The following is a 25561-nucleotide window of genomic DNA, read 5'->3' on the forward strand; positions in this document are numbered from 1 at the left end:
ATGGCTGCCGCACCCCGAGAACGTGCAGTGCGCAGGCGCAAGGGTGCGACAGGCTTGGGGGAGGGGAAAGCCGCGCCGGTGGCCGCGGGGAGAGCCGCAGCGCGCAGGCGTCGGGCCGGTACCGCAGCTCCTGCGGCGGGGCTCGGGGCGCGCGCAGTGGGTGGGGCGGGCGCGGTGCGCCGCGCCGACCTCCTGCTTCGGCGGCCTCTTCCGCTGGCGGCGGCCTCGCGGCGCGTCCCCGGGCGGCCTGACTGGGTTCCTTTTCCCCAAGTGGAAGGCGCTGGCTGCCACGTCTTGGCTGGAGTCCAGGGAAGACGCGCGCTGCCAAGCCGTTGTCAGTGAAGGAGAATGCAGCCTGAGCCCGGAGATGTGAGGGTTGACAGGGTGGGCCCCTCCCCGGGTGAAGTGAGGTTCGACCACGAGAAAGGGAGTTTTTCTCCCTCGTGGTGCTGTGGGGAGGTGAGGCGTGGGCGTTAGGTGTAGGCGTTTTGTTTGGCTTTTTGTTTTAGGCAGCTTTGCAATCTGATATCCTCTGAATCTGCCGAAACTTTGAGACCTATCAGTCTCTGGATCCCTCTGCCTTGTCGGCTTTAGCCTTCTGATCGCTTGCTTCTTACCTCATACTTGACTATTTAAGGTAACACTCTTCTACTTTTTATTGAAGCTTTGCTCTCTGCTCTCTGAATCTTGAATCCCATAAAATCCAGGTATGTTACGATCATTCAGTTGTCATTGAAGTATATATATATATATATATAAATTTATATACTCTCAAGAGCAAGATATATAGATATATGTTTTAGCCTGTAGCTTGTTTATAGTCAGTAGTCTGTCCCTTGATCTTCAGAGTGTGGCCCAGATTTTCATTCTGTAATCCCTAACCCCCACTCCCCATCAATAGATCAGAAAGGCCACCTTGCAGAAAGGTGGTTTTCCATCCCGCCTGTAAATTGGGGTATGTTTGTATCCCTTTACCATCTTACTAGAAGTCCTTTTGGGTTTAAGGTAATTCCTTTTCTTTGATCTGCCTGGAGCGGATAGCCATTTTCTACCCATGGGGTTTCTTAACTTGTCCCTTTATTAACAGCCCCTCCCTCCAGGCCTACTCCTCCCCGCAGGAAAGAAAATAGGTATTGCATCACTTCGTAGACTCTATTTACTCTGCCTTATCCCCTCTTTTCACCCCATTTATTCCACTACCGAAACTGTTCTGTCATATGTCACCAAGGACCTCCTAATTGGCAAAGTGGGGAAGCACATTTCAGTTCTCACCTCATTTGACCTCTCTGAAGCATTTGACATTTGATCATGCTTTCTTCCTGAAATTCTCTACACCCTTGATTTTTTGTGACTACTCTCACTTCTTTCTTTCCCTTCCTGTCCAACTGTTTCTCTCCAGCCAGTTTTGTGGACTTTTCCTCCTAAGCTCGATTCTATGCCTGGATGTTTACCAGAACTTTTTTTCAGTTTGATCTAGGTCTGTTTATCTTTGATATCATTCAAGGACTCTAAGCCTCTGAAATCTATTTTTAGTTAAAACAAATTTCTTGACCTGAACTTGCTACTAAATATTATCACGTGGCTGATCCTCAGCTACTTCAACAGGCTCCAAATTGATGCAATCTGTGTGCATTGTAGTTCTTATTCCTTATTTCCCTGGCTGATGGCAGCTATTCAGTCATGAAGACTGGAATCTGAGAGTCCATTCTTGATTTTTTTTTTCTCTTTACATCCATTAGACTTCCTGTTTAGATGCAATTTTTAATTTCGCTTCTCAGTTGTATTAGCCACACTTGAAGTTTTCATTAACCACATGTGGCTAGTTGCTGTCGTATTGGACAACACAAATTAATGAACATTTCCATCATCACAGAAAGTTCCATTGACCAGTACTGCTCTAGATTTTCCTCTCTTGTCTCTGCCACAATACTGCCAGAAGTGAAGTTTCCAAAATATAACGTTGGCCACATGATGCTGTTTAAAGCCCTATATTAGTTCATCATTGCCTATGTGATAAAATCCACTCTCCTGGATTTGCCAGCCTCATGTTTGGCTATTTCTTCTTGGACCCTGTACTCCAGCCATAACAAACCATTCCCCAGACACACTATATTGTTTTATGACTGTATTTTACACATACTGCTCTCTATCCATGGAACAGGCTTTCCCCCATCTAAATCCAAATACCATCATCCAAAAAAACCTACTTTTGCCTCTCAAATTTAACTGACTGTTCATTTTTTGGTATCCCTTCCTCTTAATGGTTGGACTTTTCATTGCGTGTGGCATATATAAGATTTCTTTTTTAAAGATTTATTTATTTATTTATTTATACAAGCACTGGGTCAGTCAGAAGTGCGGGAGGGTGAGAGAATTCACCAGAGCCAGAGCGGGGAGCAGAGCAGGCAGAAGGACCAAAGCACACTGCTGAGGGGAGCAGTGGGAGGCAGGAGAGGTCTGCGTGCCATGTGGGACCCTCCTCCGGTGGCCGGGGAGCAGCCAGGGATCGAACCGGCGCTGCAGAGGCTGCGGGCAGCTTTGCAACCCAACGCTCAACCACTGTGCCACTGGGGAGCCCCTATATAAGATTATTACTCTCCCTTAATTAGACTTTAATTTGAGACCTGAGCCCGACAATGTTGCGCTTTTTTTTTTCTTTCTCTAAATACCCCCATCTTCTGACATAGTACTGGTCAGTATGAGACAAAGTGAGCAAATGTTGAAGGAAGTGATGTTTAAGTAACTGTGACTTAGCTGAGACTGAAATTATGTGTTATGGAGCTCCATGCCTAATATTGGGGAAATAATCATAGTAAGACAAAAATCATTGCTGTTGGGTATATACTGGAACGGAAAGGCAGAAGCAGAACAGCACAGGTCATTTTCACAGACTGCAGTGCAGTCCATTCTGGCCAAAATAGAATATAAGAAGATGAAAGTAAATTTGGAGGGGGGGAGGGCGTCGATCTTGTGAAGGGTTTCAGCACCACTCAGTTTGGATCCAGTAGAGATGAATTTTTGAGCAATGACTTCATCAGAATTATGCCATTAGTTTAGGAAATCTATTTATCCCTAAATGGCCAGCATTATACTTGTTAGTGTCAAATAAAAATGTCAGGGGGCTGCAGGAGATGAGATTGGCAATAGCTAATATGCTTGAGTATGTGAAACGTCTTACACTGTTATAAGTGCTTTAGATGTGTTAATACTATTAGATGTTAATACTATTAGTGCTTTAGATGTGTTAATACTATGTAGTAAATACTATTGCCAGTACCCCCGTTTTTCAGTGGAAGCAAGAGATGTTAATTTACCCATGGTCACACTGTGACCAAAGGTGGGTCTGGAATCCAGGCAGTCTGCCTGATTGGTAGGCACAGCAGATAATTTAAGATCTAGGGTTGAATTTGGAGAAAAAAGATTAGGAGAGGTAGATTTGGAAGTCATCTTTGAGTTGATATTTGAATCAGTCTTGTAGGTAGGTGAGGTTTATAAGGAAGGGAGTAGAATACACTTTGCTTGTATGCCAAGGATTGATCTTTGTCAAAATAGGAAATGGAACCAATGGAAGAGCATCAACCAAGAAGGAAAAACAGAACAAAGTAATAGAAGCCAAATGGTAGAGCCTTTTCATCTTGTCTGATATATTTGTAAATACATACAATTATAGACATACTTAAAGAAATGTAATGATCTTGTAGTATGTGTTTACTTATTAATATAATACATGTACTCTTAACTAATATATTAAATAAAAAAATAATTTTCATAGATGTAGAGATATTTTGAGATGACTGTGTATATGATACGAAAATATTAACATAATATCTGGTGAGGATAACTTTACAGGTACTGCTAATATTCCAAAGATTCCTTCACATAAAATTAAATGTCAGCATGTTAGGTAGATAATATTGAAAATACAAGTGACTTAAAATTTCATCCAGCTTCTTGGACCTCCAAATTTTATGGCATGTAGACCGCAGTTTAAAGCCCCTGGTTGAATGAGGAAATGAGATCCTGCAGATATCTGTGAAAGAATGAAGAAAGGGGGGAAATTCACTGGGTTGGTAATTGGGGATCATTACTAATATTGGAGAGCAATTTCTTTGGTCTGAGAAAACCCAGGCCAGGTAGTAGAAATGAGGGAGCCGTTTACTTTTTTTGAGAGAGAAAATGAGAGCTACCTTTGTAGGAATATTTATTTGATAATACTGTGCACCCTAAATGGGCTCTGGAGAGACTGGTAGGTTGGCTAGGAACCTTCGCACGCACATTCACGTATGAGATGAGAAAGAATAAAGTAGTTGCAGCATCAGAACCAGTTGCACTTAGAACCCATCTCCGCTGTGGTGCGCAAGGTCCCACGTGGTCTTGCTTTTGCCTATCTCAGGTCTCATCTGCTGTCCTCTCCCATTTAGTGATTTTGCTGCAGCCACATGGTCTTCCTTCACTTCTTTGAAGGAGTCAGCCCTTGACCAGCCTTCGGGCCTTCTACATGCTGTTCCTCTGCTGGCCCATTCTTCCCAGCTCTGCCTACTGTACTCAGTGTCAGTAAGTTCCCCCTACAGTAAGTCTTTGTGTATCTCAGTTCTTTTCCTCCATAGTGCTTTTAAAGTTTGCTTTTATAGGTTTGTATGCTTATTTTTTTAATAGCTCTTTATTTTCATTAGATTAGAAATTTGATGATGGTATGTGTCCTGGTGCCAGGCCCATAGAGGGTGCACAATAAATATTTGCTGAATAAATAAGTGAATGAATCTCTTTGAGCCATTTTTTGTTTGTTTGTTTTTGTAATAAGGATGGTAAATCTAACAGGGTAGTGTAGCAGTTGAGAGGAATGCTGTAGTGTGCATCCCAGTAGTGCAGCTAAAAGGAAAGGGTGAATATGGGTAAGAAGAGATATGCTGAGGTGGGGATGAGAGTAAATGTGGGAATGAAGAGGCCAGGTTTGCTGTGAATTAGGAGGTGTCAAGGCATAGAAAGGGGCAATTGGAAGGAGGTTGGGTGGGACTTAAAATGGAATGAAATAAGTGGTGGGGGGCACAGGAAAGGTAGTGGGGGTGAAAGTGTAGAGTAGCCTATAGACATGCTTGGTAAGTTTACTGTTGAAATATCTTTTTGAAAGGATGGTCTATCGTTTATCCAATGAAGTCTCTTCTAGACTCAGCTTCAATCTCCAGTAACTAACAGTCCATTTTTTCATTCAATGAGTGGTCACTTGTTGATGAACCTCCTTGGTTGATGCTGAGGCGCTCAAAAAAGAGGACACAATCACTTAGGTGCCTTGCCCTGGGGGTGAGTTGACTATGAAGCACACAGGTAAACAGAAGAGACTAATACATTAGAAATGATGGTAATGGCACTGGGTAACAAGCTGTCCTGAGCAGACAAGAAATCTTCTCAAAGGACTTTTGGAGGTAGGTAAAGTATGTTTCAGATCGTTAAGTATCACACCAATGAAAGCAGACTACAGAGAACCATTAAAGGTGTACATACGAAAATATGATGTGATCAAATACTTAATAAAAAAACCTCTTTGGTGGCACTGGAAAATAATATTAGAGACAGAAACCAAGTATAAGAAAGTTGTAGTAATATAAGAAAAACAAACCAATATAGACCTGAACCAGTGGGAATAGAAAGAAAATAGGATAGCTTGAAGAGATGAAGAGGTAGGGTTGATAGGACTTGGTAAACAATTGCATGAGAAGGTCTGAGGAAGATAAGTTTCAAGGTTGACTCCCTTGTTTGTAGCACAGATGACTACAAACAAGGGTGGACAGTCCTTATTTATTGAGGTTTTGAATACAGAAGTTGGAACATGTTGGGGAAGGGAAGGTGATGAGTTTAGGTTTTATAAATTTTGAGATGGACTTGCATTCAGGATAGTAATTCCTAAACTTTGCCTATTAGAATTCATTATTGAATCCTCAACAGGGGTTTATGAGTAAAAAACTAATTTTTAAAAAAAATGGAAGCACAGGTCTCTGGGTTAAGTCAATGGGTTAATCTATGGGTTAAGTCTCAGCACTATCACCCCTACGGCCTGAGTTGATCTGCGGCCAGGGAGCTAATGCACATATGGCGCAGCAGACCTGCCTCACCCGCTGCTCCCCTCAGCAGTGCATTTCAGTAGATCCACCTGTTCTGCTCCCCATTCTCTCTGGTGAATCCTCTCACCCCTCGAACCTCTGGCCAACACCCCAATTCTTCTACAGAAGCAATGAATAAATAAATAAATGATGTTTTTGAAAAATGGATGCACAGTTTGAAAGCTGTAAGACACTATTTTTTCATTTAGGATGTTTTAGTTTTTGAAATTATGGGGAAAATTAGCACAGATTGGGTTAAATGAAGTTAAGCAATTGTTTTAAATTCTGTTTGTCAAGATGATAACATCGTAGTTATTACCCATTAACAGATAACCCTTAGAAATATCTACTAGTCCAGTATCATCACAAAATTTATTTTAAATACTCCAGCCCCAAAAAGTATGAAATAGGAAAATAGATGAAGCAAGAATGAAAGACAGAATTGGCAGTTGTTGAAACTCATGAGTGTACAAGGGGATTTATTAGTTTCTTTTGTGTATGTCTGAAACTTTTCTTAGTAAAATTTTTAAAAAGCCTCTTTTAGTTAGTGGGATATAAATATTTTTACTAATAAAAACACAATTATATAAGTACATTTGAATTTGTGGTAAGACTATAACGGACCAGAGATCATCAAGTAGATGACATACCACTCAAGTGATAAGTTGGAAAATGGTATCTGAGCATTAATGAATGGATCTTACCTCACCTTTTTGCCTCAGATCCCCTGTTATTTGGGATGCCAAATGTTGAAGATGGTTCAGTTGAGGTGGTTGCTTGGTACAAACCTTCCCTGGAATTAGCTCTTATACATCGAGATGACACTGCTTGGCCACAGCTAATTGATCGGAAGTACACACCTAATATAAGCCAGCCAGATGTCCCCGGCAATGGGAAGCTTGAAAGATCAAGGCTGGAGACCTTGAAGGTGAGACATATTAATGGCAATTCAGCTCCTGCTGCTAAGGCCCCTGTGGTTCTCCTTGCTGAGGCTACCGTATTCCACTCCTCTTGCTTCCCTGAGCTAGCTCAGTATCCTTATAAATTGCATTTGAAAAATTAAGTTAGCCAGAATGGATTTCTTTTGCTTACCACTAAAATAATCTTATTATATATAATACATTTTTGCATAATAAAATCATTATGTAAATGTGTTTGGTGTTGTATTATATCCATGTTGAAATAAATTTAAAAATAAAAATTGCCACTATCACATTAAAAATAATCTTGAAGGGCACTTTTGTGGAGCACTCAATTTGAGAACTACAGTTGCACAATATCCCAGTGGAGATGCCTAAAGGGGCCTGGGGGCATGATCAGCAAGATCAGAGCTGAAGGGGTAAATTTGGAAGACGCCAGCAAATAGGTGACGACAGAAGGCATGTGGGAGTAAATGCCATCCAGGGCATTGCCATTCAGGGCAAATATCTAGTGTAAGAAAAGAAAAGGCGTTTTAAGGACAAAACTCCAGGGAACACCAACATGTAACGAGTAGCTAGAAGGAAGGAGTCCACCAAGGAGACTGGGGAAGAAGACAGGGCCGGAGGGGACTAGGAGAGAGTGCTGCCAGGGATGCCAAAAATCCAGACCAATTTAAGAAGGAGGACTTGGCCAACAGTGTCAAATGTTGCAGACTGCAGAGTGCATTTGATTTAGTGACACAAAATTATTGATGAACAACTCCATTGTTCAGGGTGTACTAAATGGCAAGTGTGAATATGGATGTGGTTGCCCACTTTTTTTTTCCCCAGAAAATTTGACTGCCAAGAAAAAATACATGAGGCAGTGCTAGAGAGGGAAGGAGAAAGTGTTAGAAAGCCAGGTCCACTGGACTTGGAGGTGTTGGGCTGTTCTATTCAGAGACAACTTACCTAATAACCAAAACAGACAATATGTTCCTGGGTGGCAAGACTGGCTGCCTTGCTCCTCTCTTGCCCACAATTGTCATTTCTCCAAAGGAATTAGAGACTGTTTTTGAGATACCTATTAACGGAGGTTGGAGGGTCCTGAAGGAAGAATTACTTAGGGGAAGGGTAGTCATAAATGTTATTTGGGGAGAGAACAGAGTTAACCCATACCTCGCCTAGTCTTGAAGTGGGTGGCTATGTTTCTCCTCACACTGGTTCTTGCCACACCACTCCAGAGAATCTGGATCCTTTTACCTCTTTATTCCACCCAAAACTGGTGTTGGCTAGACCTGTTCCCAGACTTTCCAGTCAGTCTTCTGTGTTTTCTCCAGTCCTCCTTCCAGATAACCTGTTGTGTCTTGGGGCACAATGTATTCATTAGCTAGTTGCCATTCCCAAGAGCTTGCCATACCCAAGCTCTTCTGTGGAGGGTGGGTTTATTTTGGGTCTCCTGTTGCAATTCTGTCCACACATGTAAGATAGTGTTCAGCAGAGCAAAATCCAACCCACCATCTGTTTTTTTATATGACCTGAGAACTGAGAATGATTTTTACATTTTTAAATGGTTGAAAAAAGCAGAATTCTATTTTGTGACTCATGAAAATTAAATGAAATTTAAATTTCAGTGTCCACAGTAAAAAAAATAAAGAACAAAACTCCAGAGAACACCAATATTTAAGCAACTGGAAGAAAGTCCACAAGGGAGCTGAGGGGATGTCTGAGAAGCAGAGAGGCTAGGAGCACAGGCATGTCCTCTCATTTACGTGTTGCCTGTGTCTGTTTTCATGTGGCAGCTGAGGGCTCGTGACAGATGAGCAGCCCACAGAGGCTAAAATTTATTACCTGGTCGTGTATGGAAAAAATTTGCCCACCCCTGGTTTGGAACTCTAGGCATCTGGGGATGTCATCAATTTCCTCTCCCCTTTCCCAAGGGCTGGGCTCTTTCCACTGCAGGAACTACTAATGGGTTGGTCCGCAAGGGTGGAGCATTGGGAAAGTGATCTTCTGTGATTTTCTTTTCTTGAGTGTAACACCATGATTTCCCAATCCTATCCCAACCATTCCCCCCACCCCCATACACACATACACATTAGTGTTTCAGAATATCCGGGAGGTCATGTGGTTGTTTTTGTGCAGGGCCGTATTTCGGCTGTTATTTTTTTTCTCAAATGACTATGGATTTTGAGAGTCTCAGAAACACTGATGGCTGATAGTCAGAGATTATTTTCTAAGATTACTAATTGCCACATTAGATCTTTCTCACTGTCTCTTCCCCCACCCCTTCTGTCTTTCTCCCTTTTTCTTCTCTATCAGACTTGCAGCATATACACTGACAGTTTCTTCCTCACCTCCCACTTTTTTCTCAGCCCACCACAATCTGGAGTCGACTCCCACGGCAACACTGAAACTGCTCTCAATAAATTTGTCAACCATCTCATAACTACCAAATCTAAGGACACTTTCAGTCCTTCCTTGACTTCTGAGTAGCATTTGATAATGCTGACTTTGCCCTTCATGAACACCTCTATTTCTCTGAACCAGCATCTTCATTGTTCTCTCAATTCTCTGGGTGCTCCTGGTGCCACCAGATTCTTAGAAATTATTGCATTTCAGTGTCCTGGATTATTAACTGGTGTCAGCACCACGCCCACCCTCTTGTACTGTGTTCTGGACTACTTAGCCTGGGAGTCTTCAAGGTGCATACTCCATCATTCCTGGCCAGTTAGCTTCTGTTAGAGTCTCTCAATGGGAGGCACTGCCAGGGTATCAGAAGGCAGATGAAACCAGAACGCTTACTGCTTTAGCTTCAAATAGAATGGCAGTTGCTGGTAGACGTAACTGCAGCAAGAACAGGTGATTTTGGACTCCAGCCTCCTGAGCAGAGGAAGAACGTTTTCAGTGATCAAGCCATCATGGAGATGGCAACTTTGCAGTGGACCCAGAACTGGCTATGGTAGTGTTTCCTGCAGACCACAGCAGGTGTAGACCATGTGATGGCTTTTATTTCTATCAGTTTGTGCAAAATATGTGAGAAATGAATGCAGAGCTGGGTTTCAGCTCAGGGGCAATAGCAGCACCTGATTTCCAGGTATTCCTTTTTCTTATCTGTACCTCCCATCACTCTCTTTTTCCCTTTTGCACTTCTTGTTTTTTTAAACACCTTTGCAACCAATTCTCTGTATTAAGTTCTTTCAATCTGAAATACCTAGAGTGATTTTTATGTTCCTGACTGGGTCCTGCATGATACTGGATCAGGCATGGAGTTTGAACCTGTGCAGATTTATGTCCTCTGCAATCTACTGAGGTGATCTTGTCCACTGCTTCTGTTTCAGCATGTCCTGATGTCGCCCAACTTAAGTTTCACCATGCCTGAGATCCATACCCATATACCTCTTAAACTGCACATATGCAAAACGGAACTCACTCTCTTCTTCCTCAAACCTATTTCTATAGTTTTCTATTTCAACTCACTCCGTTTCACTGACCACCCACCCAGTCACACAATCTAGAAACCTGGGTGTTATCCTTGACCCATTCACCTCTATTCAGTAGCTAAGCCCTTTATACTCAAGTCTGAATTATCTCAATATTCAATTTCTACCATCTTCTCTGTTCATGACTTAATTCAGGCTCTTGTCATCTCTTACCTATTACATTGCTACAGGAGGACTCTGTATGTGTGTGTGTGTGGGGGGGCAACATTTAAGAGTTTGATGTTATATACTATACACACTTGACCAACAGATTTGCCTCAGTTCTTTCCAAGCTCCATTACATTGTTTGAAATGTCAGAACAATTTTCTTAAAGTGTTAAACTGATCATGTCATCATTCCGTTTTAATGTCTCTATCACCTGCTAAGTAAAACCCGAAACCTCCTTGTGGCATAACCTAACCTATGTGAGCTGCTCTTGCCAAAATTTCTAGCCCATCCTGACACCTTCCTTCCCCTCCCCATTAACAAACAGGGACACGCCCACCCTCAGCCTCAGGAGCTCTGATCACCTCTCACCTCTGACCTTGGCACCTTTGCTTACCCATGGCCAAGAATGCTTTTCTCGACCTCACGTTCTGCTGGTCAAATTGTTTCTCCTTCAAGATTCTTAGAACCCTTCTTGATTATGCCCCACCTATTACTCTCCTATCCTCAAAGAACTACTACTTCCCAAACACCTGGCACATTCTTATTCAAATACATTACGTTGTAATTATTCATCTATTGACACCCCTTCCCCATCTAGACTTTAAACTCTTTGACAGCAGGACTATGCCTCGGTTAGCTTGTATTTATATCACTAGGTCCAGTACCTAACACTTACTAAAATATCCGTGTGTTGGGCCTCCTCTGGTGGCGCAGCGGTTGTGCGCTGGGCTGTGAAGCTGTCGGCAGCCTCTGCAGTGCCGGTTCCATCCCCGGCCACCGGCGAGGGTCCCACATGGCGCGCAGACCTCTCCTGCCGCCCGCTGCTCCCCTCAGCAGTGTACTTCGGTCCTTCTGCCTGCTCTGCTCCCTGCTCTGGCTCTGGTGAATTCTCTCACCCTCCCGCGCTTCTGACTGTACCCAGTGCTTGTATGAATAAATAAAGAAATCTTAAAAAAAAAATCGTGTGTTTCCGCAGGAGGAATAGAACTAACTCCTGAAGGAGAATACCTTTCTGAGAAAGGGAAGAGATAGGAAAGAAGAAGGTGGAGTCTGAAGAGCCCTGGGGTTTGCCGTGGGAAGATGAGCTTCTTCACCGTGGTGTTCTGCCGCGGGGCGGCGCTGCTCTAAAGAGCCCGTTGGTTGGGTTACAGGTTGAGGCTGACAGTCTCACTAACGCGATATCCCCACCAGGAGGCAGACATTGCTCCAGTCTCCCCAGTGCAGGTACCCACCCTACCATGCCTGCTAAAAGAGCCACGTCTTCGGGAGGTGGCTGGTCTCAGGTCTCTCCCTAGCGACTGATGATGTTACACCCGACCCTTCTGTGATTGGTCGAGCCAAAATGAAAAAGCCACCTATTGGAAGTGAGCAGGCGCAACATACTCTGGGCGGGGAGTTTAGGAAGCCGGGCCAGATTGTTGTTAGTAGATGGTGGTGCGAAGAGATGGTTCTAGAGCGGAGGCTAGGAACTGCGCTGCCACCGCTGCTGCTCCACCTACTGTGGCTGCTACCCCTCTCCTGGACCGCATCTGGAGGTATGACAGCGCCTCCTCTTTACTGCAGTCCCCACAGGCGTGGTCTGGGGGGCCAATCCAGAGCATATGGAGAAGAGCCTTGGGCTTTGCAAGTGGTGAAAGTATTATGGGATAGTAGGAACTAGAGAAGGATGAGAAAAGAGGGCTTCTAGGGATGGGTGGGTGTCAGAGGTGCTTTGAAAAGTCCATTTTCCACATCCCTCCAAGCAGAGGTTAATTATGTCCATTTTATAGATGAAGGAAATGAGACGAAGTAACTTGTGTAAGTTTTCGCAGCTGGAAAGTGGTAGAACTGATATTTGAACTGAGTGAATGTTATTTCCACTATTCTACTTAGGAGATTACTCATCTCACTTTGCGGTTCTTGAAACTTTTAATTTTATTAGCCTTTAGTTTCCTTCTCTGTAAGGGCTGGTGCAGAATGGAAGAATAATCTAGATGATCCCTCTTACTTTAATTGCCAGTCTGGGTAGTGTGTGCTGGGTATTTGGTGGGTTTCCTTTTTGGTTGGGGGGGATTCCTGCCAGGAGTTTCTAAGAATAGGGATTATTTCCTGGAGTTGTGGGATTATTTCCCCCAACCTTGTCATTGCAAGATCTGGAGCACTGAGGGAGTGAAAGTGAGGCCTGGGTGCCAGGGAAAAGCTGATGAGAAGATGGGAAATTGGTTTTCAGTCTGCTGTGTGTGTCTGGGGGTGGCATGGGGCAGGGTCCATTCTTTCACTCTCAGTACCTTCTGTGAATGAGGCACAGGTCTCCCCTTTGGGAAGATGCATTGCTTGGAGAGCAGCGCGTGGGGTCAACTTCAGTTTCTCACCTCCTTGTCTGGATGCCTGCTTTTGTGCAGTGCACACCTCCTCCCCTAACTTTGTGATTCTGAATCTGTCACTTTCGATTGTGCCCCTCTTCCAAGTTACATTAGGCAGTTGGCCTTAATATGGGCAGAGGAAGTTTGGAGAGGTCCCATTGTAATTTCTGCTGCACCCTCAAAGGAGGGAAGAGTTAAATAACAGACACTGGAGGGGGTTATGCCTGATGACTCCTCCCTGAAGCAGCCCTTGATGTTTTCTAAACTGAGGAGGAGGAGTCACCCACCCTCTGAACCCTGCCTTGTCTCCTTTGCAGCTCTGACTCCAGTGTGGCGGCATGAGCTGCAAAACCACACGTTCATGCACACGATGTTCTGCCAGAACGCGACTCCCATGTTTGGGCTCTCCGAGACCTACGATGGGGACTATCTCTTCTCCTTCGACTTTTCCCAGAAAACTCGAGTGCCTCGCCTGCCTGAATTCGCTGCCTGGGCTCAGGAGTCTGATGATATTTCCAACATTTTATTTGACAAAGAGTTCTGCTCATTTTTGACAAAGAAAGTAGGCCCATACTTTGAAGGACAAATCCCAGTGTCTAGAGGTCAGGGGGCTTTCTGGGGGCAAAGGGAGGGGGCTACATTCTTAACCTCATTACACTGTACATTGAATTATTCCCTCCACACCAGCTCCCTGTCTCTGATGGCTTCTGATCCTGCACCTTTATTTTTCTACCACTCATTCTACCTTTTATATTTTCTACCACTCATGGTCTGTACTCTGGTTTTTTCATTTGTTTGTTTTTGTTTTTGTTTTTTTGTGAGGCAGAAAAAAAGTGCCTTCAAAAAGTATTCAAAACTATTGATGGAAAATGTGATGACTTCAACAGCGACCAAATGATGTCTTGATTATTAGCACTTGTGCTACTCAGCAATATGCAAGGGGTAATGGGAATATCTGATGATGTACTTGTGTGGGTTTTTTTTAAGATTTATTTATTGGGCCTCCCTGGTAGCCCAGGTGGTTGAGCACCACACAGTGAAGCTGTCTGCAGCCTCTGCAGTGCGGGTTCGATCCTGGCTGGCTGGCGAGAATCCCACATGGTGAAGCAAAACTCTCCTGTCTCGCCCTCTGCTCCCCTCAGCAGTGTATTTTGTCAGTCTACCTGTTCCGTTCCCCGCTCTGTCTCTGGTGAATCCTCTCACCCTCCCGTGCATCTGGCCTGTACCCTGGTTCTTGTATAAATAAACAAATCTTTAAAAAAAAGATTTATTTATCTATGCATATAAGAGCTGGGGTGTAGGTCAGGGGTGCGGGGGGCGAAAGGATTCACCAGAGACAGAGTGGGGAGAACAGGCGGATCTACTGAAATACTGCTGAGGGGAGCAGCCAGCGAGACAGGAGAGGTCTGCTGTGCCATGTGGGTTACCTCTCTGGCCAGGGGATCAAACTTGTGCTGGAGTGACTGCAGATTGCTTCATAGTGCTGAGACATAACCCCTTGTGCCACCAGGGAGGCCTCAATGTGCTTGTTTTGATGAGATGCATGTGATTTGATTCTGTGGTGAGGTCTAGACAGGAAGTGCTGCAGGCAGTCAGGGCAGATGGGTCCTAGTGGCCTGGATGGGGCTCAGCCTCTGACTCCACCTCTGGGTCTTGCCTGGAACAAGACCTCCCTCAGAGCTCCAATTCCTCCCTCATCTCTTCTCCCATAGCCCATCCCCATTGACTCTGTCTCTCTCTGGCTTCCTTCCAAATGCTATGTCCCTTTGAAACAGGGGGTACCAGCTTAACTAGAGGTTCCTTTCCCTCTGTCTTCTCTCATCCCTCAACCCCCTCTCCTCCAGGGATCCCTGTTGCTGAGTTGTTCACGCTGAAGCCCCTGGAGTTTGGCAAGCCCAACACGCTGGTCTGTTATGTCAGTAATCTCTTCCCACCCACGCTGACGGTGAACTGGCAGCATAACTTGGGCCCTGTGGAGGGAACAGGGCCCACTTTCATCTCAGCTGTTGATGGACTCAGCTTCCAGGCCTTTTCTTACTTAAACTTTACACCAGAAGCCTCTGACCTCTATGCCTGCTTTGTGACTCATGAGATTGATGGCTACACAGCAATTGCCTATTGGGGTGAGACCCTTCTCCCTGGAAACCTGGTTCTTGCAGGGGTTGGGGGGGTGGATTTAGGGAAGGGTGGAGAAACAACAGACCCAAGGGAGGGCTTTCTCTCTCCACTTGGACCTTGTGTAGTTCATTCTCACTTGGAGACAACCTCAATTTTCCATGCCTTAGTTTCTCCTCTGTCATCCCAGATACCCACATCATTCCCTTGGGTGGGTGGTTGCCCAACCCAGTCTCCAGGCTGACTGGCTCTTCTTTTTTTCCAGTACCTGGAAATGCATTGCCCTCAGATCTTCTGGAGAATGTGCTGTGTGGGATAGCCTTTGCCTTGGGTGTGCTTGGCATCATGGTCGGCTTAATCCTCATCACCTACTCCCAAAGGCCTTGCTCTGGTGGTATGTTGGGGACCTGGAGGATTGGGCAAGCTGTGTGTGCCAGGTCCAGTGTCCAGGCCAGATACATGGGGGCATGCCAGGATTCTCCTGTGGCATGAAGAGGACATGGAAGATCCTCAGGCTTTGGGAGGGGAAGCTTGTGTCGGACATCATGGGGTTCTGGTTACACACACACACACACAGGTCACAGGAATGGCTTTGAAGGGGAGAGGAGAGACTCTGGGATCTAGGGAAGGAAGGGTGCATACAGATGATTGGGGAACAAGGAGAGATCAACTTCTGTAGGTGTGCTGCAGGCAGCAGGGGGGCCTTTGGGAAGGAGGGTGGTCCCCCTAGGAACTCCCTCCATCCTTCTCTCTCTCTCCTAGGCTGATTCTTCCTACCAGAATCTGAGGCCAACAGTTCTGACCATCCAAGCACGAGGTGCTCAGATTTCTCCCGTCAATGCAGGATCTTGCCTTCTCAGAGCGGAAGTTCCTAGGACTCCTCCAGTGTGTGTGTGTGTGTGTGTGTGTGTGTGTGTGTGTGTACATGTTTCTCAGCTGGGGGCTCTGCTGTGCCTGGACTTGCATTCAGGGGAACCAAGAGTGACCATCCTCTCACAATCACATGCCTTCCTGTTTTAAGACAATAAATCTGATTCCTTAGTATAAGTGTGACTTCTTTCTTTTTTTTTTTTTAATAGAGGCATGTTTTATTTATTTGTTTGTTTGTTTTGTTTATACATGCACTGGGTACAGTCAGAAGCGCGGGAGGGTGAGAGAATTCACCAGAGCCAGAGCAGGGAGCAGAGCAGGCAGAAGGACCGAAGTACACTGCTGAGGGGAGCAGCGGGCGGCAGGAGAGGTCTGCGCGCCATGTGGGACCCTCCTTCGGTGGCCGGGGAGCAGCCGGGGATCGAACCGGCGCCGCAGAGGCCGCGGGCAGCTTCGCAACCCAGTGCTCAACCACTGCGCCACCGGGGAGGCCCCGTGACTTCTTTCTTAACTCATGGTATTTGTTTCTGGATATCTCAGCCTGAGTGAGTTGTCATTCCAAATTTGACACGCCTTTACCTGAACACAGCTTGCTCCTCAGTCAGGAGGGAAAATGGGAAAACCCCTAACTCCTCCCTAGACTCCTGTCCCCGTCTCAGTACCACATGACTACTTTTTCTCCTATCAGTTTGTGCAAAATATGTGAGAAATGAAGGCAGAGCTGCTTTCTGATAATCTGTTTACATAATGATGAAGGAAACTGTGTGTGTTTCTCACACTTTATAATTTGTGAAAATGTTTATGCCTAATATAGGTTGCCTAGAAAAATGTGTAATTCCCTTCCACCCTCTGCATAGCTGGGAAAACAGAAACTCAGGAGTGAGGGAAAAAGCCTTTAGATGCCACTCAACTCAGTCATGTCAGTTCTTGAAAACAGTGTATCAAGCTCTTTAGGTGTGAGCAGCCTGCAAACTGCTCATACAAGCTGGGTTTTGGCCTGAGTGGACTATCCAAGGAAATGTGACCGTCCTGGGTGGGGGGTGGGGGTGGGGCATATGACTGTGGGGGGAAATTGCCTTACATGGGCTTGTTTTCTTGCTTTGCTTAGGTTCAGGGGTTTGCTTTGGAGGAAGAGGTGGCATTACGGTTAAGAGTAAAATGATCTCACTAGTATTGGTGAGGGAGTCTGTTCTTCATGTTGTACCAGGGAAAAGATCCAGTTGTTCCCAGAGGTTGACACCCCCTCTGAACCATCTCATCTCAGAGCAGCACGTGTATTGGTTAAGAGTGTGAGCTCTGGAGCCACTGCAGTTATCTACATAACAGTGATGATCAGACTGAGGTAATAGATGTGGGAAGAAGTGGTGAAGTTAGCACTGGCAGGATTTGCTCATGAATTGGATCTGGAAAGTGAAAGAAAGAAATGGCTTATTAATCACCCCTCTAGCTTCTACCCCTGCCCTCTACAGTATTCCCCATATTCTATAGCATTTTTGCTATTGCCCTATTCTATATGCCATAACTTGTACTGGTCTTTTCAAAAGTCAGACAGGACTATCATTTGTTAAACCACTCATCAGCTTAAAACCTTTTAATGGCTTTTCTTGTCAATCAGAGTAAAAACTAAAGTCTTTAGAATGCTCTATAAAAGCACATCAGATTTGTACCAGCCCATCACCTCTGGAACCTCATTTCCCATTACAAAAAAAAAAAAAAAAAAAAGTGGGCTCTGGAACCAGACTGCTGGGAGTTCAATTGCTTAACTGTCAAATTTCAGCTGTGTGTCCTTGGGTAAGTTATTCAACCTCTCTGTGCTTCCTTACCATTTTCTGTAAAAAGATGATGATAACTGGTGCCCACCTCAAAGGTTGTTGTGAAACTTAAATAAGTTAATATCTATAGAAAAATTTAGGATAATGTTTAGGACAGAGAAAAGGCACTCAATAACAGTAAGAATTTTCAGAGGGAAACTTACAAGCATCACCTGCTTTCTATCCTGGACCTACTTTGAATCAAACTTCATGGACTGTGTTTTCTCCCTTGACATATCTTTCTTTTTTCTCTTCACTTTACCATTCTACTTCTCTCTCTAGTGTTCCCTAGTTCTTCCTGATTTCTATCTATTATCCAATATATCCATAAATTGCTGATCAGTCAAGCCTTAAAGCTGCTTGTATTTTGCTGTATGACTTTAAACAAATCATATTTGTTCAAATTCCCCACTTGTGAAATGATGGGCTTAGGTCTGATGCCCTCTGATTACACATTCTGTGAAGTGTCACTTGTAATACTTGAGAAGCATTCAAGACCCTCCCCGGTATAATGTCTCTTTCCTACTTAAAAATATTACCCACTCTTTCTGGAAGGAATCCAGTTTTTGAATGAATCTGTTTTCATCATTGTTCTTTGAAAATATCATGTCTGTCTTCACTTTAGGACATTTGCCCAGCCTTTTTCCTCTCACCAAATGCCTTTTTTTTTTCTCCTCAGTTTGTTTTCACAGTAACCATTGCTGTCAATCCAACCTGTTGACCACATCCATGAGCCTATCCTTAATCCTCCAGCCCTCACTGATCTGCTCTGAGCTCCTCTGAGACTTAGAGCACATTCCTCTCAAATACACCTACCAAGACTTTCCTCTCAAGAATAGGCTGCCATGGGCCTCCCCAGTGGCACAGCAGGTTGAATGCAGCACTGTGAAGCTGTCTGCAGCCTCTGTAGTGTGAGTTCAATTTCTGGCTGGCCAGGGAGATACCCATGTGGTGTGGCAGACCTCTCCTGTCGTGCCTGCTGCTCCCCTCAGCAGTGTTTTCCGTCCGTCTGCCTGTTCTGCTCCCCACTCTGTCTCTGGTGAATCCTCTCACTCTCCTGTGCCTCTGGCCTGTACCCCAGTTCTTGTATAAATAAAATAAATCTTTAAACAAAAGATAAAGTAAGAATAGGCTGCCTTGATTCCTGTGTTCATTTTTTTTCCGTAGTGAGTTCATAATTTCTTATAATTCGGGGATCATAAACAGGTTACACTCCTACCAACAGAGCATGGTAGTTCTCATTTTCTTTTTTTTTTTTTTTTTTTTTTAAATAGAGGCATGTTTTTTTTTATTTATTTATTTATTATGTTTGTTTGTTTTGTTTATACATGCACTGGGTACAGTCAGAGGTGCGGGAGGGTGAGAGAATTCACCAGAGCCAGAGTGGGGAGCAGAGCAGGCAGAAGGACTGAAGCACACTGCTGAGGGGAGCAGCGGGTGGCAGGAGAGGTCTGCGCACCATGTGGGATCCTCCTCCGGTGGCCGGGGAGCAGCCGGGGATCGAACCGGCGCCGCAAGAGGCCGCGGGCAGCTTTGCAACCCAGCGCTCAACCGCTGCGCCACCGGGGAGGCCCAGTTCTCATTTTCTTTTAATGTCACTAACACTTAACATTATTTTACTTTCAAATGCTGGCAATGTGATGGGGGGAAAGTGGTATCTTTTTTTAATTGATTTGCCTTTTTCTCATTACTAGTGAAGCTGAACATCTTTTCATAGATTTTGCTCCCTGTGAATTGCTGATTCGCATCTTTTATCTATTTTGAAAATTGCATTTTCTTGTAGATTTGTGGGGATTTCTTATATATTCTATGTAGTCTGTATTCTTATCAGTATAACGATTGCATATGCCTTCTTCCAGCTTGCTTCTCTCAGTTAAATTTGTATACAGTTCCTCTGAATAGAATTACTTAATTTTGACAGCCCAAACCTTTATGGCTTATCCTTTTATGATCTTAAGAAATCCCTCCCAACCCCAAGGAGGCAAAGTTGCAATTTTTTTGCTGGAATATAAAGTGACATTGTGGTACTCCATTTTTTCAATGAGAATATTTTAAAAGTTTTTTGGCCAATTTCAGTATTTAAAGTTTTAGGGTGATAGAAGTTACAGAGATAGTCATTTGGTTTCCTAGGTTTGTCAGTTCTTGTGTCTGTATCACATTATTTTAACCTTTCTTTAGTTATTAACCTATAAATTTAAAATCACATATTTCATTACATAGAATATTAATATCGGTATATTGCTGTTTCCACTCACATTCCATAAAATAATTTTATTTTAATTTTAATGTATTTATTAGTTGAGATCATTCTAGGATGATGTATCTTCTCTGAATAGTTTTGAGATATTGACTGTAATTTGGGAAGGAAAAAACCTAAGGGCTTATCATAAGGTAATTCCTTCTTTTCTGATGAATCATTCTGGGTAAAAAAGCTTTGCCTTATATTTACCTGGTGATAGGTTATATCCCACTTGTGTTTCTACTAATATTATTTTTTTTAAAGATTTAGAGCTTTATTGATCTGCAATTTTTTTTTTTATGTTGTGTGAATGAGGATATAACATCCTTTCTTCCAAAGAGTAAATTGATCTTCTTAGTACTGCTAGCCAAATATTTCACTTACTCCCAGGGATTTAATGCCAAGTTCCTCTATATGCATGTCTGATCTCTGAATCATTTAGTTTCCTTTGTTTGTCAGTTTCTGTGTCTGTATCACATTATTATGGCTTTTTAGTATACTTTAATATTTGATAGGGCTAGTTTCCATTTCTTTGTCCCCAAAAGTTCACTTTACTCATATTTATTAGAAATGTGTAATGTATTCATGGGCATTATTTTATGTACATTTTGAAGTCAGTACATCAAATTCTTCCAAAATCTCCCTATGATTTAGTTGGAACAGCATTTATATTAACAATATGGGAGAAATGGACTTTCTTAATATGTTAGAATGCTCCATTCATGAATATGGTATGCCTTTTCACTTCTTGAGGACTTCAATTTAGGTACTTTAATAGTTATCATAAAATTCTTATACTTTCATATGTGATGGTTTTTATTGTCACCATAAATTATCAGCAATTTGCAAATTGACTCTTAGGAGTGTAGAACCTAGAGTCATAAATCCTGAGTCCAAGACTCAGGTTCTGTTACTTAATATCTGGGTAACTCTGGGCAACCACTAACTTCCCTCTACCTCCACTTTCTCTTGGCAGAGATAATAACATTCAAGAGTTGTGGTAACAAATCAGGTAGGATGTCCCTTAGTAGTTCAAGTAATTTAGCTGCAGAAAGGAAGCATGATGAAGGAATTACCTAAGAATCAGGATCTAGGGCAGTGAATTCTGATAGTGAAGAGAGGGGTTGAGGCCAGAGGAGAGGTAGAGATGGTGTGGAGGGTGAGGTTGGACAGACTAAGAGTGATGTAATCCTGGCAGGTGCATATGGGTGTAATTTTGAAGACATGGAGGAAGTCACGAGTGTGGTCTCATGCTATTGGTTTTAGATTATGGGTTGAAACCATCCGCCCAGAAGAGGAACATGGGAACTTACAGAGAAGTTAGGAAGTACTCAGAAGCGATTTATTATTATGGCCAAACTCTCAGGAAAAGCGTGAGACCACATTTCCTTTAATGTGCAATGCTGGTGGCATTTTTGTAGTTTCTTATTTAGCCAGCTCTGGCTCCTGGTAGACCCCCAGCAGCACCTCATCCAGTTGTCAAGTTTGTAGAGTAGAGCTGTGTGCCTGGACTGCTATGCCAGCTGCCTTCCTCTTCTCCAACATGAACCTAGCCCAGAATCCAAGGCTTACCTCCAGGCCCTTTACATGGAGAGATCTCCTTGTCTACTACACCCACAAGTCCTCCGGCTTTATTGCTTACTCGTTTTATCATAAACTCTTCTCTTTATAGATGTTTGTTCTCACTCCCCACTGACCAATGAGTGAAAGATGTGGGGGCAGAGTCCATATTTCCTACCTGGGTGTTTCCTGAGTGCTTTGTGCATGAGCACCATGGTTGGTCCACTTCGGGCACATGGTGGCCGGTCTAGGGGAAAAGGCACAGGGTAAGGAGAGGACTTGTTCTTTGGGTACTTGCACAGTGGCAGCAAAAGAGGGACAGCAGGTGGGAAGCTGGCTAGGGATCCCTAACTTCTTCAGTCTTAGTGCTACCTAAATAGTTATCAAATCACCAACAATGGATGGGGCAATTAAGATATTCTTTTGGGTTGACTCGAGGAGGAGGACAGAGCTATGTCTGTAAAAAAAAAAAAAAGTCCAGTTAGGAGGAAGAGGGGAAGGAAGACAGCGCTCTACTAAGCACAGGTCTTTGGGTTTTTCTGTCCAGCTTTATTCTAAAAAATACCTACTCTTCTCAATAATAGAGAAGTGAAATCTTCTACATTTCCTGCTACTGCCTCACAGAAGGTTTCACATCTACTTTGACTACCCGAGCAAAGACCTAAACACAAGAGGCCATTGCGCTCAGCCTCAGCACATGGGTCTGTGGTCAGGGACATGGGGTGAGCAATTGTGTGTGAACAGGCCTTGCAGACATTGAAAAGGCTCCCAAGATCTGGTTCCTGTTAGGCTTGCCTCCTGCCAGGAGGGAGAGGAGGATGTAAAGGGGAAGTGTGTGTATGTGGAAGTGTGTGTATGGGTGTATGTGTAGGAGAATTCAGTTTTGAGACTATACAGAGAGAAAGTGGAAGAGATAGTGGTTCTAAGAGCAGTAGAAGGAACTCTGAGAACAGAAAGATACGACTTGGGTAGACTGGGTAGCTCTTTCTTGTTTCCTTTGTTAGTAGAGGCCACCACTAACTACCTTTATGTGGATCATCTCAGTCCCAGGATGCAGTGAATGTGGGCACACTCAGCTGTGAGTGTGTGCGCACGTGTGTGTGTCTGTGTGTACACTTATGCACCTGTGGGAGTTGTGTCAAAAAAGGCATTAAGGTCTCTGGACTTTGGGTAGGAATCTGTGGACCTGTTTTTGAAACTGTAAAGTGAGGACAATGAGCAGACCTTTTAAGATTAAATAAGGTAGCATGTAAAGGGCTTACTTAGCATGCGCTCTGTCACAAGCAACTCAACTTTTGGATCCTGCACCCCATCTTCTGCTCACTCCAACACACTGATAGTTCACTGGCAAAGTTAGAATATAGAACAATCTTATCACTGAGGCACAGTGAAGAGAGGGGGTAGCATAGAAACATGGTGGAGCTCTGGGTTATCTAATTAGTAACAATAGCAAATCTTTCATTTCTGATTTCATCCTTCTTTCACTTTTGGTTCTTTCTTCATTTCCTTTACATTCTTCTTCATAAATATCAGATTCTTTTGAGCCAGTGACTTTGAGGGAGGATAGATTAGTGTGCTATCAAGGGACTCCCTCTAAATCCTCTTATATTATTAAATCAGTTCCAACAACTTTTAAAAACTCAGATGAGGATAGACACTTTTGAAGCTTGTTGAGCAGAAAGACGCCTATTTAGGGCTTTAAATTTGCGATGAAAAAAATCCATCAATTGTATAGTTCCCAACAGAACAGAGAAATGTATTGCCTTTAAAATCTGTCTTTTTGACATACATCTCAGTAACATCTTTAAAGACTCATCACCCAAAGCAAAGAAAGTCAAAGAAAAGATAAACACCTGGGATTACATGAAACTGAAAAGCTTCTGTAGAGCAGAAGAAACATTAACCAAAACAAAGAGACACCTCAGTGACCGGGAAAAATTTTTTGCACTCCATACAACCAATAAGGGACCGATCACAAAGACATACAAAGAACTCACACGACTCAACAAAAACAAAGTAAACAATCCAGTCAAGAAATGGGTAGAAGAACTGAAAAGACATTTCTCCAAAGAGGAAATGCAAATGGCCAATAGGCATATGAAAAATGTTCAACATCCCTTATAATCATGGAAATGCAAATCAAAACCACATTGAGATACCAACTTCCACCAGTGAGAATGGCACATATCAAAAAAACTAGCAGCAACAAATCTTGGTGAGGATGTGGCAAAAAAGGAACTCTCCTACATTGCTGGTGGGAGTGCAAACTGCTCCATTCACTATGCAAAGCTGTCTGGAGGTTCCTCAGTCTACTAAAAATGGAGCTACCATATGACCCAGCAATTTCACTCTTAGGAATCTACCCAAAGGACACAAAACATTGGTCCAAAAGAACACCTGTACCCCTATGTTTATTGCAGCACTATTTACAATAGGCAAAACCTGGAAACAACCCAAATGCCCAAAAATAGATGACTGGATCAGGAAGATGTGGCATATATACACAATGGAATATTATTCAGTGATCAAAAAAGATAAACTCATGCCATTCACAGCAATGTGGATGGAGCTGGAAGGAATTATGCTCTGTGAAATAAGCCAGAAGGAAAAAGAAAAATATCGGATGGTTTCACTTATAGCAGGAATATAAGGGAACCAAATAAGCCATCAGTGTAAAAAAATAGTAACAGTACAAAACACAACAAAACAAAAACAGACAATTATAAATCAAAGACATGCTGCAGGGGAGGAGGAGGGAGAGGGATGAGAGGGAGGGAGGGAGGAGCACAGGGCACTGAGGTGATGGTGCACGGGTGCCTTGGGGAAGGAAATTCTCTGGGGATTACACCTGGGTGGGGGGAAGCAAATATTGTTTAAAAAAGAACAATGATGTGAAAAATAAAAAAAATTAATAAAAAAGAAAGTTAAAAAAAAAGCCGACGCAAGCACAAAAAAATAAAATCTGTCTTTTTTGGGGAAAATGTAAGGGACCTTTTTCTCATTTTTATAGTGGCTTCATAATGCCTGAACCTATCCCAGACAGATGGGACCAGCAAGGGAAACACACAAGGGCGTTTTGAATTTGGGGGAGACTGATGTGCTTTGGGCTCGGCCCATCACCAGCTATTTATCAAGAGGTTTAAGAGGAGTTGCCCTGTGGTCTACCCTCAGATGACTCATAGTGTAGGCGGATAGGAGTTCTTGGGTCCCGAGAGCAGCAAGCAGGAAATGAAGCTCCTTGCGCTAGAACAGAAGCAGCAACTGGAGCCCAGACAGGGATTTTCTAAGTCTGTGACCTGACCGCGGAGACAGACAGAACTGCTTCCCTTAAACTAAAGTCTTGCTTTGAAGCTAAATAACTGTTTTTCTCCTGTGCCTCCTTCCTTCTTAGCAGCACTGCCTCTGCTGCCTGCCCCAGAAGGACCTGTCTCCTAGGGGACCCATCATACCAAGCATTATGTAGTATCTTCTAAGTAACCTCCCCTAAAGGAACAAGAGGAGTTGTCCTCCGTTTAGGGACATTGGGAAGAAACAGTTAAACCAGAGACTGTCCAGGCTGCATATATTCTGCAAATAATGGGAATTTTCTCCACCGATCTAGGGAAATCCACTTACAGGGAAAGAATTCAGAGAAAGACCAGGAGTGCTAGCAAAGCCTAGGGCAGAATGAGATTTACCTAGTAACTGATGATGCTAGGCGGAGGTGCTCAGCGATTTGTCTCCACACATGTTCCCACCGACTGGCCAATCTGACTGCATCTCAGTTGGGATGGCTGGCTTAGAGGAGGGTGTCGGGGTCAGGGTTAGTATCTAGGAGCTGAGTAATTGCAAATCACTCACTGAGTCAGGATCAAGGGACCTGGGCAACTCCATATTCCACTTAGTGCCTGGAGTTCATCTGATCTACTCAGGCTGGGGCTTATGTGACAGGTGAGGACCCAAGGTCCCTGCAAGAGCTGATTCAGGGGACTGAACTCCC

At 43.7% G+C, this 25561-nt stretch overlaps 1 protein-coding gene across 1 annotated transcript; it reads left to right on the plus strand.

Moving 5' to 3' along the window:
* LOC311187958 (HLA class II histocompatibility antigen, DM alpha chain) lies at positions 1-15594 on the plus strand (the record flags this gene model as incomplete). The annotated part of the gene is made up of 4 exons (XM_084259317.1): positions 1-118; positions 13305-13589; positions 14832-15110; positions 15368-15594. The coding sequence occupies 4 exons, from the start codon at positions 1-3 to the stop codon at positions 15592-15594; spliced, it is 909 nt and encodes a 302-aa protein (XP_084115443.1).
* Positions 15595-25561: the final 9967 nt, after the last annotated feature.

Source organism: Talpa europaea (genome assembly GCF_964194135.1).
Source record: "Talpa europaea genome assembly, chromosome: 2".
Classification (NCBI taxonomy): Eukaryota; Metazoa; Chordata; class Mammalia; order Eulipotyphla; family Talpidae; genus Talpa; species Talpa europaea.